Source organism: Cavia porcellus, unplaced genomic scaffold (assembly GCF_034190915.1).
Source record: "Cavia porcellus strain 051 isolate PalLab524CR breed Dunkin Hartley unplaced genomic scaffold, mCavPor4.1 scaffold_2, whole genome shotgun sequence".
Classification (NCBI taxonomy): Eukaryota; Metazoa; Chordata; class Mammalia; order Rodentia; family Caviidae; genus Cavia; species Cavia porcellus.
Genome location: NW_026947485.1, coordinates 32,510,375 through 32,528,207, shown reverse-complemented (window position 1 = coordinate 32,528,207; position 17,833 = coordinate 32,510,375). Strand labels below are relative to the sequence as shown.

General features: G+C 37.7%; 1 protein-coding gene across 1 annotated transcript in view; it reads right to left on the bottom strand.

The window, feature by feature from the left end:
* Gars1 (glycyl-tRNA synthetase 1) overlaps positions 1-17,833 on the bottom strand; it is a 42,650-nt gene continuing 24,817 nt past the window's right edge. Inside the window, exons 9-17 of the mRNA XM_063240216.1 lie at positions 14,850-15,012; positions 13,623-13,787; positions 11,640-11,752; positions 10,995-11,135; positions 7,323-7,408; positions 5,875-5,984; positions 2,360-2,453; positions 1,512-1,702; positions 1-288 (exon numbers count right to left, since the gene is read on the bottom strand). Of these exons, the coding sequence (XP_063096286.1) occupies positions 163-288; positions 1,512-1,702; positions 2,360-2,453; positions 5,875-5,984; positions 7,323-7,408; positions 10,995-11,135; positions 11,640-11,752; positions 13,623-13,787; positions 14,850-15,012 (1,189 nt within the window). The 3' untranslated portion in view covers positions 1-162. The remainder of the gene's footprint in view (positions 289-1,511; positions 1,703-2,359; positions 2,454-5,874; positions 5,985-7,322; positions 7,409-10,994; positions 11,136-11,639; positions 11,753-13,622; positions 13,788-14,849; positions 15,013-17,833) is intronic.

The following is a 17,833-nucleotide window of genomic DNA, read 5'->3' as shown; positions in this document are numbered from 1 at the left end:
TTACAGATTGTTCAGAATTTCTGCAACTTTAATTGTGGGGATAAAATCAGGCAGTCAGAGAATAAAATACAGTCCTTGGGAGCAATCAAATGTAGCTCTTTTGGTTTTTTGATAAAATGGACATGGTGAGGGTTAAACCTTTACTGTAGTCTAAAGTCGTCCTCATTCCTCGATTGTCTCTTTTTTACCAGTCTCCTGGCCTTCAAAAACAGGAAACCTGGCCTCCACATCAGCCCACGTGATGCTGCCATTTGCCAGATCGCAGACTATCCCGGGTAGTTCAGAGACCTGGGGAGGAAGAGAAGACCAAACATCAACCAGCTTGTGCCATGTCTGTATTACAAAGTCTCCTTACAAACAGGCCCCCCCTCTGGGCCTCTACACAACTATACTCACCCTTCACCCCTCCCTCCCAGACCTCGGTTCATGCTCTTCTTCCAGCCCACAAAGTCACCACCTCCCACTCAATCCCATCACAAAGCCTTCCTAACTATTCTAAATCTTCACTGTCACTTGAAATTGCTTCATATACATTACACTTCACTCTTCAAATAGGAGCTCTTAACTCCTGCTTGGGAGCAGCCCATCAGGTAAAGGTATGAAGGGTACTTACTGGGCAAGCCAGCTCTTTCTCAGCCTTCAGCAAACACTGGCTGACATACAGCAGCCAAGTACCTGTATGGCTTGCTCTTCTGACCCCAGGTTCTGATCTGGTAGGTCTGGTGGGGGGAGACTCTGCTGAGCTAACCAGTGGCCGGGTGATGCGAGGTCATAGGTCCAGAGACCACACTTTGAAAACTACAGCCAGATGAGAAGATAGGTCTGGAGTAGCCACATCTGGCTCATAAGACAGGGCAGAAATTTATGCTTTGTGAAGTAGACTATAAACTCCTTGGGGAAAAAAAGCAGTCTTTTATTTCTGTTTTCCTTACTACTAACTCTATCGAGCTGAGCACACAACAGGCACTCTAACTAAATACCTGCTCAAAGCTAATAAATTAGCCAGCAGTTGTCAACTGAAGTGGCCATTCCATCCTTTCTCTTATCAACCTCCTTTCCTTTCTGTATTCCCTTTCCATTAAGTAAAATTATTGAAACATTATTCACTGTTTTGAATGGATTATGACAGAAGACTTTATGTATATAAACATGCATATGTTTCTATAGAAATGGATAAAAATGTCTCAGTCCCCAAAAGCCTGCCAATAACACTATGGCAACAGCCTCTTGGCCTCACATTTCTCTTGCCCAATACACAAACAACTATAAAAGCAAACTGCTGAAGAATGAGCCCAGAGCAAACAAATGACTACAAAATATTAGAGAAGTGCTAAATAGATATTTTCATAATTAAGCCAAACAGATTTGGGAATCTAAGCTTTGTCTCATACAAGCCTATCATTAAAATTACAAAAGTAAAAAATATTGGAACATAAATAAAATCCAACTCAAACCAGTCAGAACTAATGCACACCTCTAAGATTTGAAATGCCAAAGTGAAAGGCAATTACCTCTGCTCTGATCTGCCGCATGGAGTCTCGGTCCCTCAAGGTTGCAGTGTGAGGGGTCTTGTTCACTGTATCAAAGTCAATGGTGATGCCAAAAGCCACACCAATCTCATCAGTCCTGGCATAGCGTCTTCCAATGGACCCAGACGAGTCATCTACTTTGTGAGACACGCCATTCCTGGTCAGAGCCTCCGCTATCCAAAGCAAATGAAGTAACGACAACGAAAAGAATGGAGTAAGTCTTGGTGTCACCTGAATGCTGTCTTATAAGTTCAGGAAACTTATAGAAGGGGTCAAAACAAGAGAGCAACAAATTCCAGATATACAAAAAGAAAAAACCCACAAGTTTAATAAATCCTTCCCTGGAGTCCAAACCTTCCCTCTTAGCTACGCGTGACACAGCTGCAGGGAACCGAGTGTCGGTAAGGAGCCAAGACCAGGACGTGGGTCCTGGCACCACCAGCTCTCCTTGCGCAGCCCTGGACAGTCCATGGATTCCTTCCACCACCCATCTCTGAAGGCACCAGATGACCCCAGGGTCCCTTTCAGAGCTTTGGACACCACAGTCAAGGCTGCTACACTTCACTCAGGTTCCCCCAAGGAAGAGAGCACAAGGCCATCATGAGGAGCAGTCCTGAAACCAAACTCTTAGGCCCTGCCTTGATTCACTTAATCCTAGGATAAAGCACTCTGAAAAAGCATATTTGCTCTCAGAAATAAGAGCAGAGGCAAAAATCACTTAGATTTGTTCTTATTCAATCTATACTTTTATTGAACTAAATGATACAGTTCCGAAAACTGAATCTACTTAATGGTGTTCCCATGGAGATTTTCCAAGTGGATTTGCTTACATAATTCCTTGACAAATGGCATGAACTCCTGGTTCTGGCTGAGCGGAAGGACAGAACACTTGAATGGAGCAACCACAGCAGGGAAACTGAAGAACTGGATGGTTTAAAAAGAAAGAAACCCGAAGATGTTAGTTTTTAAATACCTGTATGTTAATGTACCAAACCACATGTATGGTTGGTGGGAGTCCAAGCATCACTTTAGAGTCAAACTGCCAGATAACAAGATACGAAATGCAGTATGACAAAAAAGAACCAGACTCAGAAACATCTAGTTTCAGCTCTGACACTGAATCAACTTGGTGAACTCTTTCTCTAAACATCAGTTGCTCCATGTAAAATATGGTTTTTGTCATCTGCTCTGTTTACTTCATAAGTCTGTTTATTACAAAGTCAAATGGAGGACTTCTGGCAAGGTGGTGGAGTAGTGAGCAGCAGGGAAAGAGCCCCTCACGAGCCCCTCACTCCGAGGCGCTGCTGCCATGGGGGCCAGGTGCTCCCCGCTCCACGGGCCCACCACTGCAGGCCCTGGGGAGAGGAAGCCACGCCCCAGGGCCCCGACACCACAGTGGGGGAGCATCAGTGGGCTGCCGCTCTGTGTGTCTCTGCCACCCCAGAAGCCTCGGATGGGAGAAGCCCAGAAATCTCAGCTTGGAGAAGTCCAGGTGCTGGCCCAGGCCCCTGTACCATAGGATGGGCAGCCAGTACAGGAGGCACCCAGGGCTCGGCAACCAGCTGATTTGAAGGAACAGGAAAATATCAAGATGAAGAAGCAAGGTGCAATCTCAGACCCCCAGGCCACCCAGAACAAGTCCAGGAGACATAGACACAAAAGAAATTAGAAGTCACACACCTGAAATTTCTGAAATAACAGCAACTGAAGTAAAGAAACAATTCAGTGCTTACACTGTTTGAATGACTTTTCATGCCTGTGTCTGACAGTCTGAGCATCTAATTAGAGGGTAACAATGTGCATTACAGTAACTATGGTTGACTTCCTACTGTCTTGTTTTTCCAATATTGTTCCTCCAATATTGGTCTGTTTTGTTTTACTCTCTTAAAAAAAGTCAAATGATGTGAAAACATTCTGAAAGCCCCTATATATACAAGTTGGTAACTCACATAAAAGCCTTACATCTTTCTGTGGAAACTGCCTGAAGAAACCCCCTCAAATCACGTAACAAATGGTAGTGCCCAAACCACAATCCATTCTATAATTTCAGAGAAGAATCCATCAATCTTAAAGGCCACCTAAAAGTTTAATTAGTACAAAATAACCAAAAAAAATTCTGCATATCTATACTGAAAATTACAGCCCTCCAACTCTTCTCTGAAAGAGGTTTCTGAGAAACTCAGAACTCAAAGCAGATATTCTGTGGAAAGTGAACTGCGCCTGCCTTGGAAGCAGGCAGTCGTGAGTTTGATCCCCGGTACCAGTAAAAAGGAAAAAGACAAAAAAAAAAAAAAAAAAAAAAGAAAGTGAACTAGCCTACCATTTTGGGTTAGAAATGAGAGCTGAAGGCAGTTCTTAAATATTTGTAAAAAAAGGTTCACCTGAAGGTGAGCATATATAGCAGTGATTTTTCCTACAGAAATAGTAACACAGGTTTCAGGTTAGATCTCCACCCAAACCTTAATTCACCTATTATGCCAAATAATGGCAAATATTCTAAGTGAACCCTCCACTACAGCAGTACAGTTACCTGCATCCCAGAAACTTCAGCATTAGACTCCTTTCTTCATTAATTCCAGTTAATAAAGAAGTAGGAACGTACCTTTATAAAAAACATTTTTTTAATTTCAGTAGCAATGTTTTTATATTAAATTTATAGGCAAATGGATTGAGGTACTAGGTGCCATTAATTTAGAAACATTTTTGGCTTCCCACAGCCTAATCAAATTTCTCTTCAAAATGGGACTCACTATGCAATTCATAAAACATTGCTACTAATTTATTCTTGTTTGGCTTTTATGTCTATTAAAGCTCTAGTTACATCAATATTGTTAGATTCAAAGGAATAGCTAAAAGACTTTAAAAAAAACCTTTTTATTAAAAAAATAAGCAAGAAAACTATGAAACACACTTGACATCTAGAAAGAATACATTCGGAGTTGGCAATGTAGCTCAGTGGCACAAGCGCCTGCCTGGCAAGTGTGAGGTCCTGAGTTTGATTCCCAGTACCAAAAACAAAAACTAAAAAGAATACATTCAGTTAACAGATCATTCTTCCAAAAGGACTGAGCCTTACACTCCTTATTACTTCCTGCAAGAATGACAGGTTGCTCTTTTACATCAGAAAGTAAAGATGCAACTTTAGGGCAGACAGTAGAAGAGCAACTTTATTACCCACATGATGCAGTAGTGTGCCAGACCATTTTAAAACACTGGCACCAGGAATTTACTAGTTCATTCTCTAGAGTTAAATGCACTGGGAAAAATACAGACTTGCGTGTGTATATATAGTATTCCAGCATTATATATACTCTGCTTCAGAATGGTGAAGCAAATGAAACTGTTCTTTCAACTGATTTGATATGTACACCCTCTCCTTTCTAGTCATTCTACTGAATGGTTTTCCTGGAATCAATGCCTAGAGAGTAAAGGAGTATAATTTCCACAGGCAGAGGTGAGATGAGATGGATAAGTGGAAGGCAGGGAGCTACAACTCAGAACCAGAAAAAAAACTGCAGGAAGTGATGAAGCCTCCTTATAAACCTGTCTTCAATAACCCTTGAGGACCAGGAGAGCTAAGCCCTAGGTACTGCCCAGTTTATGACCTGTTGGGTTCACATCCTAGAATCAGGTTGGATTCTTTAAAACAAACCAAACAAAAAATAACAAAACAAACCTCCACAGATCTCTAAGTCTCAAACTGAGAAGATCTATGTCTCTGGAATTTACATCTTTACCCCAAGAGTATGTCAGGTAATTTTATGCAGTATAAGAAGGTTCCCTTGGGGCCGAGGATTTAGCTCAGTGGTATAAGCACCTGCCTGGTGAGTGCAAGTTTGTGAGTTCAATACCCGGTACCATTTAAAAAAAAAAAAGGTTCCCAATGCTTTACAAAAACACAGACACAGTTTGGTGGTTTGGTCAATTCTTTAAGCCTTCTCATTCCTCCTTCCCAATATTCTGAAAATAAGAACGTATCCAGAAAGTATCACTGATGTAACAGATTTCCCCACATAGGCTCTGTCTCAGAATAGTGTGTGCCAGGCAACTAAGGCAATTGCTCCCAGAATAACCTACTCACACTGGGGCTCATGCAAAGCAACATGTAAGTGCTTTGCTTTGTAATCAGCTTGCAAGAGGACTCGTTGTAGCAATCATTGTAAGGAAAAGTTCTTTGGTTTCTTAAGCAAAAAGGAACTCACTCCCTCCTCACCCTTTTGGCAAAAAATTAACTTCTTAAGAAGTCATGTATATCAGTGACCATTCATACTTTTTTAAAAAGCTAGAGGAAGTGACTTTTTGCCCAGTATTTTGGAAAATGTTAGCTCACTGTAGGACAGCTTACCGTTCTCTGTTCATCTCCTTCCCGTACATGGAATGTATGTTCAAGTATAGTATACATGATCCTACCCAGGCCAAAGGAGGGTTCAATTACACTCGGAACAACTTCCTCCACTGCAAAACAAAGAGAAATTCAGCCACATTCTGTCAAATACCGCACAATGCACATCTGTTCTGATCTAAACAATTCTTTTAGCACTAAAATGTCTCTACTCTAAATGATTTTTTATGTCTGTTCATCAGGACAAAGAATAAGAACCTTCATAAAAGCTATCCTCTAGTAGGAAACAAATGCCTTCAAAGAGAAAGTTGCAATGAAAGAAATTTTCATCAAATTTAATTCTTTGTCCACATGTTAGAAAAATGAAACTTGAGCCACAGGACCATTCCTTCCCCGGCTGATAACCAAAAACAGCAGAGACAATCTGCCTTGTCTCTCCAGAAAGCATAAGTTGAGAGCTTCAATAAGACATTGCTGGAAGTTACATATCTATCACCATAGCTGAGAAAATTAACATCAGGCACAGTCTACCAGGAGACCCTCCAGCTCTTCCCATAGGCAAGACTATCCCTGTGGTACACACAGGAAATGCATTAATAATTACTATTTCCTACAGAAAGGAAGCAGTGACTGCCCAGGCTTACAATTTCTGACTATGACCTTCCAGAATTTATGTTTTATGAGTAATGAGTCAATTACCATCAAAACATTAATTCTAAAGAGAAACTGCTTGTTTTGTCCATGATAAAGAATAAGAATGTATTTTAGAAATACGATCAAGGCATTTTTCTGTCCTTCTTGTATTCACCTGAGTAATGAAGTATAGTTCTGAAGTAACCACCAGGATAACAGCTAAAGATCCAAGGCACAAAGGGGCTCCCATGATTCCAATACTATAGACCAAGAGCAAACCAGGGAAGACAGGCCTAGTGTTTCCACCAGCAGCAGCTTCTCAAACATCCACTGCTGCCTCTAGGAGCTTCTTGAAAGCCACAAACAACTATCACAGTGGCCTTCATATATGCTCAAAAGCACTCACTACCCAATTAGTAGCACACGTTCTACAAAAAAATCATTTCCCTTAGCTTCTTAAAAGAGTATGAAAAGTCACTAATCCAAATGACTTTTTAAGAAGTTAATTTTTGGCCAAAGGGGAGGGAGCTGAGCAAGGGATAAATTCCTTCTTTTGCTTATGAAACCAAAGGACTTTTCCTCAAAATGAAAAAAAAAAAAAAAAAAAATCACAGGTATTCTTAAAATGCATCTCAGGATATAAGAAACATAATGGCAGTATTATAAATTGTTTTGCAGTGTAACTATGTTGAAAAAGAAAAGAAGCTTAAGCTACCTTTTTTTCCTCTTTGAAATTTCTAAAATATAGTTATATCACAGAATAAAACATTTTTAAAAATTCAGGAGGAGTTATTTGTTTATTGTTTGTACAAATTTACCATAGAGTGTTTTCTGGAATCTCTTCACACTGACCATGTCTTTTGTTAACTGAAATGTTTTTCCTTCAGTTTCAATAGTGAATTCCCTATTTAAAAAAAAAAAAAAAAAAAAAAAAAACAGTAGTTAAAAATATGTATCCTTGTATCTTGATTTAGACAAGCTTTGCAGACTGATAAATTGTTTTTCACTTGTACAATGCAAATTTGGTCATCTCTCTAGCTAAGATAGTTGAAGTCAGATCTAAATTATCTCATATGCAAAACCTAATTAAGTATTACCCCAATTATGACACCAAGTAATATGCTGGGGAAGCATGTAAAAATTGGATTAGTTTGTAAAATTCCAAAAGTGACTTAATGACAAATTCTTCCAGCTTTGAAATCAAGGTTAAACCAAAAACATACTTAAAAGCTCAGTTTTAAAATAGCAGATTTATCAGAAATAGGCCTGCAGGTAAAGTGACTATTCCCTTTACTGTCTCTACAAATGTAATATATGAACCAGTTTGCCATCCTACAGAAATAACCTTAAAACCCCCACACTATTCCAAAATAAACTGGCACTTACATTGACAAAGATCAGTTTAAAAGAAGCTTAATGACTATGTGATGTGTTGACACACATTATCCTACCTCCCCTCCCTCCGCCACTGGCTGTGATATGTCCATTTTGAAGCATTTCACGTAATACCTGTATTTCAGCTTATGAGGTATTTTCTCACATCATGAAGATCTGTTCAAATGTCTCTGGCATCACAGCAGCTCAGTGCAAAGAAAGAGCCCTCACGTGGCTGTCCTGAAGCTGCATAGTTGGCATATACCACAGCTGCATTTTGCTAGTTTCTACCAGTGATAATCTCCTACTTCCTTTGAACGGTTATAAACTGATGTCTTCTGTTTTTGCTACTCTGTCTGAAGTTTATGAATTCAATACCTTCAGTGTCACAGGTATTCTCTCTGACAATACTACTCTAAGTACAGAGTAGGTAACAACTACCAAAGAGCTATATTAGCAAAGAGACAGCTACTACTTTGAGAATTAACAAAACTGCCTTATTTGTGAATAATGACATCTAACTATTGATATAACTCAAAAATGGGCCTGCTGATCAAAATGACCACTGTTGGGCTGGGGATTTAGCTCAGCGGCATATGCACCTGCCTTGCAAGTGCAAGGCCATGAGTTCCATCCCCAGTTCCCTCCCCTCCAAATGTTCAACATCCCATCTGATGTTGTTTTTGGCATAAACAGGTGTTACTGAAAGATCAGAAATGCTTTAAAAGCTATCAGTAACAAAATGGATACTTTTATCTTCAACTTGACAAAGTCCATCTTATTCAGTTCTTGACAAGCAGATATATGCAACTACCGTAGCAGAGAACATTCCCGTGGCTCCCTCTTTTAGCCAACGATGAGCCTGCTTTCCACTATCAAAACTAGATTTGTCCTGCCTAGAGTTTCACACATTAACTTTAGTGTAAGGCTTCTTTCACTTAGTCTAAGGTCTATAATAAGTTGCCCCACCTTCTGTGAAAATATATTTCATATATAGGTTTTGGGACCATGTATGATTTCTTGTATTGTTTTAAATTTTATTTTTGGTATTCTTTGGGGTTTTTTGAACAACTTTTTGAAAATGCAAAAACGATACTTTTGGAGGTAGGTAACAAAAAAAGTACAACTGTGCTCCAGTTATTAGAAGGAGCGCTCTGTAGGTAGCAGGTTGAAATGATTAAAGTGCTTATATTTTCCAGCTTGTTTTAATGTTTGTCTATTTGCTCTACCAGTTACTGAGGTAGATTTGTAAATCTCCAACTGTAACTGTGGAATTCGTCTGTTTTTTCTGTCAATTTGTTTCCTGTACTTTGAGGTTCTATTTTAGCTGCGTATACATTTGGGAATGATTACGAGGTCTTGGTGAACTGACCTGTTATCAAATACCTCTTACTGACTCTGATAATATTCCTTGCTGTGAATATTAATTTATTTTGTTTGATAGTGACACAGCCATTCCAACCTTTGGTTAACATTTGTATGAAGGATTTCTTGATTCTTTTACTTTTAAATATATTTATGTACTACCATTACAGTGAGTTTCCTATAAATAGTATTTATAGGAAATACCTGTATTTTTTCTCAGACTGACAGTTCATGGCTATTCATTCATGTTTAAATCATTTATTTAATGTAATTATTGGTACTATTGAATCTAAATCTGCCATCTCACTAGTTATTATTTGTTCCATCTGTTTGTTCTTTGTTCCTTTTTCTCTCCTACTGTCTTGTGGAATATTTTTTATTGTACTTTTAATCCGATTTTGGTTTAATTATACTCTTGGAGTTTACTGCTTGCATTTTTTAACATATCATAGTCTATCTTAAATAATATCACACCACTTAATATATAAAATATATATTTTATAATTGCATATAACTAATTTTTTACTCTCATCTTTTGTGCCACTGAAGGTATATACTATATTTGCATATAGAAATTCCATTATACATTATTGTTTTTACTTAGTTTTCATTTGAAAGTATTTCCTCTTTTATTTTTTAAAAGGTATTTTTGCTGGGTACAGAATTTTTGTCTTTAAGCACTTAAAAGATTTCCTTCCATTTTCTCTGGATTTTATAATTTTTGGCAAAATTGTTGGTTGCTATATAATCAGTCCCCTTCCATGTCTTTTAAGATTTTTCTCTTGTTTCTATTTTTCAGTTTGAGTCTCCTATGCCTTCATGTGGTTTTGTGTTGAAACTGCTTAGTTAGCTTCTTGAATCTCTAGGTTTGCAGTTTTAATCAAATTTGAAAATGTTTCAGCCGCCATATCACCACATTTTCTACTGACTTTCATCTTTCTCTCTGTGACTCCCAATTAATTACGTTAAACTGCCTCCTACTGTGCCATGAGAACTTTTTTTCCAGTCTCTTATTTTCTATGCTTTGCTCTAAATAGTTTCTGTCACTACATTTTTATGTTTAATGATCTTTCTTCTGCAATGTTTAGTCTACTCTTAATTCCATCCAGTGAAAGCGTCATTTGAAGTATTATCTCCAGATGTTTCATCAGGTTCTATTTCCACATCTCACTTAATATGTTCATTCTTTACTTAATATTCTTGAGACTAGGAAGCACATTTATAACTCTTTTAATATCCATATATATTATTACATAATTATTATTTCTGGGTGTTTCTTTCAACTGATCTTTCTCCTCATTATGAGTTGCACTTTCCTTTTTCAGGTATACAGTAATTTTTTATTGTTTGCCAGACATTATAAATTTTACACTACTTAGTACTGCATACTTTCTAAAATTTCTTTAAAGACACTTTCTCTCTCTCTCTCTCTCAAAATCATGCTTAATTATAGAAAGAACTCCAAAAAAGGAGCAGAAACTTGAGAGATGTAGTTTTTAAACCTTTCTTAGACACTATCTTAGACACATCTCATCCTCTAAGAAATTAGAAAATAAAGATCTCTACAGTTCATTTCAAATCTATTTCCAGACTATAATGTTAAAATCCTAGCAAAGTCATTCAAATGTAGTCATAAAACAGTTCTTTCCTGCAAAAAGTTTCTACAAAAACTAACCTCATCCTAACTTTTAGAAACAGAAACAGGACAGGTCTGAATGGAACTCACATAAAAGTAACCATCTTTAACTTACCCTTTCTCATTCAGAAGCATCTCCATTTCCGTAATGTAACATTCATCACAAATGGCAAGATACTCCATCACCAGCTTTGCATCCTTCTTATATGCCTTACCAACTGCTCCCTTATTGGGTTCAAACTGAACAACATTAACTGTTTTGTATGAAACAGTCAAGGAATCACAAAACATGCATTATCTCAATATTTTGAAAAATGACCTTGAAACCAATCGAAACTTACAACCACCATCAGTTCTCTAACAGTACCTTATATTCTGTTTGGTTATGCTGATTTTAAGTGCAAGACAAAACAACCATCTACACAATCATTCAGAGGAACTTCACTTAAAAATAATGAAATACTGTCAATAGCTATGTTTCAGCAGTGAGAGAAAAAGGGTACTATCTAATGGACAGTATAACCCAATCCACAGCATTGAAACTTTTGGTAACATTTATTCTAAAACAGCCAACACAGTAAGACTACAAATAGAGAGCATGGGAAAGCAGTAATGAGGGAGATAAACTCACATGCTTATACAAGTGCTGCAACAGTTCCAACTGATCTCCACTCACCCACAGGATGAGATTCAGACTGGGACTTAACACATCAGTTAGATGTTTTGGCTTTAGCTCCAAACATCGGGTGTGACCAGAAAGGATATGGGTTCTTTCAGGGGTTTCTCAGCTACAAGTGGGACTTTGGTGGCTCGTGCATGACAGGAAAGGTCATAACAGGAACGATCAGCACATCCAACAATCTCAATCCAGCCCTAAGAAGACAGAACAATAAAAACTTTTATTGCTTACACTAAGTTTGTTCACAGATGCATGAACATAAGTAACCCCTGCCAACATTCCAGGATAGTTTCAATTATAGAATCTCCAATTAGACTTTGTAAATTTTTGAAAAGATAATAGTTTCACATGTTAGGCAGCTAACATCCCTATAAAACGTAATTCACACTGTACACAAAGTAGTCATATTTCCTGGATGCCACATTTCAACTGTGTGGGGTAAATATTTTCTAGGAATTAATTACATAAATAAAATGTGAACCTAGATAAAAACTATACATGATTCAAATTTGTAAATAAGATTCAAGAGGAGTTTGGCAGAAATCGTACTTCCACTGGATGAAGTGCCTACTGACCACACAACTTGTCATCAGATGGCCAGCTAAACACACCTCAGCTGGCCACGAATGTGAGCACTTGTGCTAAACTTACTGAACAAAAAGAAAACTCAGTAAAGAATAGATAAAGGTTAGGTTACAGAATAAAATTAAATAACAGCATTACCATCACATTGGTGCCAGTTCTATTTCTTATGAATACATTGGTCTTTGAGGAGAGGGGTGTACTGGGGACTGAACCCAGAGCCTTCACATCTATAGCCCAGGTCCTTTTCAAACTGAATTTCTGACACCCCCCCCCCGCCCCACCTCAGTCTCCCAAAGTGCTAGGATTAGACATACACCATCATACTTGGCTCATAAGAGAGTTTTAAGAAGCAAATTTTACATGATTTTCAAAGACCCTACCATGGATTGATTGCTTGTTCCTCCCAAATTTCTAACTTCCAGCATAAAGATAGTAGGATAAGGAGACCTTAGAAGGTGACTAGGTCATGAAAGTGGGGCCCAAATGAATGGGGTTAGTTCCCTCACCAAAGGAAGCCCAGAGAGCTTTCTTGATGCCTTTCCACTACATAAGGATGTTACAAGATCGCAATCTGCAACCCAGAACTATACCACAGTGGTGTCCAATAACAAAGAAAATTTGTGAGGCCCATATGTGACTTATTGAGCCAAAAGTATTTACTTCTTCACCCATTATAGATACTGTCTGACAATGCACTTACAATGAGAAAGCTTAACTTTCTACCTAATGTCCTTCAGAATTATTTTTATCTTTTACTTTTGTAAAAATAAACTCTAACTTTTTTAGTATGACTACTTTATCTTTTATGAGAAAATGAATCAATAAAAAGAAAGCTTCTTTAAAAGTAAAATGTGAACCCAACAGTGCTGGGCTAAAATAGTCTTCCTATGTGGGTGGAGAGGTCTTCCCCACCTACCAAGAAGAACGCCAGGCTCTCTAGTCCCTTGCTGTGGAAAATACAATGCAGGGTGACTCCCTCATATCCAAATATCTTTCATGCTGAAGCCTCAGTACTTGTGTTGATGTTTGATGGGTGGGAGCACTAGGAAACCTGGAGATCTCTTAATGTTATCAAGTATACAGAATGTGAGAAAAGGTAGTTGAGATCAGAATCTACTAATCTATCCCCTAAATCTACCAACAGTTCTCTAGGCTAAGACCACTGTAACTTTGTTTACTTAACCAGATCACTTCTGATATTTGCTGACTGTCACTCAGGAATGTTACCTACAACATGGGCCACCCATGAACGTACACACTGGTACTGCCCCACTGTCAGTCTTCTCTCTCTAAGCAAGCTACCGAAGTCCCCAAAGGCTCCAGAATGTAGGAGCCAAGTATTTTTCTGTTTTGTTCAGAAAAAGTTCTTTTTTCTTCATTCCACTCTGCCATAAAGTACACAAAGGGCAATCTTGGTATCTGTTTCTCTGAGTTAACAATGTGAAACCCACACCAAAAAAAACCATTCAGGGTACATACATAAGACGTTTTGGACTCAGCATCCCAACAGTCACAGGCATAATGTGCCATCTCATTCTCCATGTGCTGTCGGAAGCGGAGTTTGTCTGGAGATACGCCAACCTTCACGAGGTAGAGGTAGATGCGGCCAATGAAATAGCCTAACACTGAGTTGTTGATCACGCCCTAAACAAATATGCAAGTGAGCACAGAGGAAGGAAAAGGATAAATACACAGTAATAACTTATTCTTAATCTACTGAAAAACATATGAAATACAAGGTAAAGTATTTTTCCCTATTTTCAGAATAATTTCAAGTATCCAGAATGTGATCTTGATCATTTTTAAGTTAATATCAAATTAACTGATAATTAATTGTTCAAAATATATCCAAAATGCTCAACTGAGTCAGCAAAAATTCAGCCTAACACTATGTACCTTCTAAATCTACAGAGCCAAAACTAATAATATCCATAAAAATTCTAATGCCTGGAAAGACATTTCCTTCTGAATTAACAAAATTACTGAGAAACACTGAGGGGATTTTAATGTATTCTTTGATGTACCCACTGAAATTTGTGCACCCTTGACGGAACGTGATACTACAAGAAAGATCTTAGAAACCATCTATACCCAAGTGTAAAATGACCAGTCTCTCCTGAATACTTTTAGGGCCAGAGGAAAGTCACTGCTGGCAGCAGTTATGGTTATAACGTTTTCACTCAGTCATTCTCAGGCAAATGTGCAGAAATTCTGTTACCTGCAAGGCCTTATCCCAACTGCTGTGAGTAACATAAGCGGTTTGAATCCCATGGGCTTGCTTTCCCTGAGTTAAATCCTGCCTCCCCAAAGCTGTACCCACTGTTAAAAATTTGATCAGTGAGGCAGTTCTAATCAAGATCTAGTCTTCAAGTGCTCTGCTACATATCTCTTTCATGCTTAGATCCATGATGGAGAAACTGAGATGTTTGGGAGATTTTCCTTTTCTATAATATTATAAACTCTGTATAAAAACATACTGCAGAGGGGTTAGGGCTGAAGCTCAGTGATAAAGCACCTGCCTAACACACATAATGCTCTGGATTGAAGACCTAGAAATGCAAACAAACAAAATACAACACAATACAATTGTATATAAAAACAAAAAAATGACTGCTGAAATATTTCGTCATCCAGTACACAGAGAACTTGCTAAACGCTGCAAGCCTTGAACAGGCATAATCTAAATTAAGTCCTCTGGAATCTTACCTGTTCAACAGCATCCCCTAGGCGCATTTTCCGAGCAGACTGCCCACTGACCTGGGCTTTTGCTGAATACAAATAAAGGTAAATGTCTGCTACATTCTGGAACTTGGGATGTTCTTTCTCATTGGGATCTACAAAGTGCTCGATTTCTGCCATTGTGAATTCTCTGAAAATAGAAACAAAAGATAAAAATCTGCAAACTTAACAATAAAAACAGTAAGCAAGGCCCCATTTTCAATTGCATCCTATAATGATATATGTCCCAAACTATAGAACTGCTTATCACTAAATAGAAAATAGTTTCCTAAGTGAATGACTAAAACATTTTGGATTAGGTTTCTTTTTGGTTTACTTTTTAAAACATTAGTAACTAGCCTGAGTATACCTCAGTGGAACCAGAAGTAATAATATAATAGTAACTTTATTGCTCACTATGTAAAATAATCAAACTTCTCTCAACATTATTCTTTGTATCTAGTGATACTACTTACAACTGAAAATAGTTTTTTTGTTTTTTTTTTTTTTTGTTTTGGTACCTGGGATCAAATTCACAACCTTGCTGAGCTATATCCCCAGCCCATGAAAATAATTTTTACAAAGCAGATCAATATAGGTTCCCTCTCACCAGGAATCAAACTCAGAGCCTCATGTTTGCCAGGCAGGAGCGGTACCACTGAGCTATGTGGTTAGGGACCACTGTGTCCCTAACACAGTTTTCAAAATTAGGAAAACATAACCAAATCCCATACACACATAAAGGAAAGAGATACTGAATAGGGATAGCCAAATAAAACAGTTTTCCCTGAAGTATCAGTAAGTCTTTACAAATATACACTAAATGAAGCAACCGTTATTTATTCTTGAAAGAATGCAAAATTAAAACTGTAGTGAAATGGTGCTTTTGCTTTTTATACCAATGTGATTTCTTCTTTTTCACTGATCTAAACAAATAAATGATTGGTAATGGCACCATACAGATGTTTCTTTAGAGTAAGCACTACTTAAAAAAGTGTTATTGAAGGCAAAGGACTGAGGCATGAATCGAACAAGCTGACATCAAGCTCACTGCATAATGAGGAAATAAATATGCATATAGCAATGGTTTCCCAAGATTTCTTTGAATAGCAATTTAGTAACTAGTGCAGGGGAGGGAGGATTTCAAGTTAATTTTATGAGCCAAATAAAATAAAATAAAATCACATTTACTAGTATACTTTTGTGATTATCTCATGTGTTTTAGAAATAATGTAAAACTGCTTAAATGGTTTCTAAACACATGAAATACACTACAAAAGAATTTTACTTTTTAAATTTTATTTTTTAATAGTATTCCTTATTGGGGTCTGCAGCACCCAAGTCTTAACTGTCTTTCAACACTTTTTAAAAAATTTCATTAAGTGTGTTGGTACAATTTAGTTATACATCATGATCATATTCAATGTATGGAATTTGTATTTGCATATGATGTCTTGATTCTTTTTTTTCCTCATTCCCATCCCTCCTCTCAAACTCCCTTACACTCCCTTGTTCACAAAACTGTTTTCATTTTATCCTTCTTTTCTGATTTTTTCCTTTCCCTTCCTTCCCTCCCTTTTCCTTTAGAACAGTTTCTTCCTATTTCACAATATCTACCATACATTTTGATTCTATTTACAATTTCAACACTATTAAACATATGCACACAGAAAAGTAAGACAGATACAGTATTTGTTCTCATCAGTTTGTAATTAGGCTAACAGGAACCAAAGAGCTGTACAGTGGAACAGATAAATTAGAACCCTACCCAGAACCCCAAGAAAGGTGCTGCCAAGTCTTCCCTTCTGTTCTATCAGAGAATCTCAGTGACTATAGCTAATAACTGTGCACTTGAATAGTATGTGTGAAGTTTGCTGAGAAGATCTTAACTATTCTTGAGGCAGGATAAAAGAAAGGTAGAAAGGAGGTAAGTAAAAGTGTAATATTAAAATTGTATCTCCTTTAAAAAAAACCAAAAAAACACCGCAACTTCAGGTCACAAAGTTAAGCTTCTGTTTCTTTTCCAGGCAAAATAAGCATGGGCCTTAGAGGCAATAAGTCTATAAATTGGGTTCTGAGTCTGTGCTTTCCTTTTGTAGGCTGCATGCTCTCCTAGCAACCCCATCCACAGGAAGCACACTACTGAGGAGAGTGCATCTCAGCTTCAAACACATATACCTATAAATGGCTTATACATTACAAAACCTACCAAATGGGTAAAACCAACAGACACTGGAATACGCACCCAAATGACCTATCTTAGGACACTCCTAAGCCTCATAAATACAGCTCAAAAGCACAAGGCCCTTCTCTCCCTTTTGAGCACCTGCACTCTCTTTGAGTGTGTACTTTTAAAATTCTACCTAATAAATCCTTGTATGCCTCTTACTGACAGCATCCTGAAGATTCTTTGCCTGTGACTAAAGTCAGTAAAGCTATCTCTTATTCCCTGAGTGGGAATCAAGGTTCCCCAGCTCTGCTTTGGGAACTTCAGTGGACTTCGTCTGGTGACAGTCTCACTACTCCAAAAACCAAAAAAGGAAACGTAACTATTTGAGTCACTGGGTATGTTTTTAGTGGTAATCATTCACAAACCAGAGATAAAAATCAACACAAACACTGGTTTGATCAGCTCTGCCTCCTGTCTTTGAATTTAGACCCTTTATCTGAAACTGTGGAGAACTAAACTACATACTGGTCAGAAAGACAGAACCAGCCATTAAAGATTTTTTTTTTTAAAGTTGTATTTATGGAGTACAAAGTAATTTTATGATTTTTAATATAATATGAAATCCCTGAATCAAGCTAATAAACTAATCCATATTTAATACTTCACAACACCATTTGAGATGTTTATACTCTCAGCAATACTGAAATGCTCAGTATGCAATTAGCTGTAGTCACCATGTTGTACAATACATCTAAAAACAATAATCATTTATTCCTCTAGTATCCAAGACTTTGTACCTTCT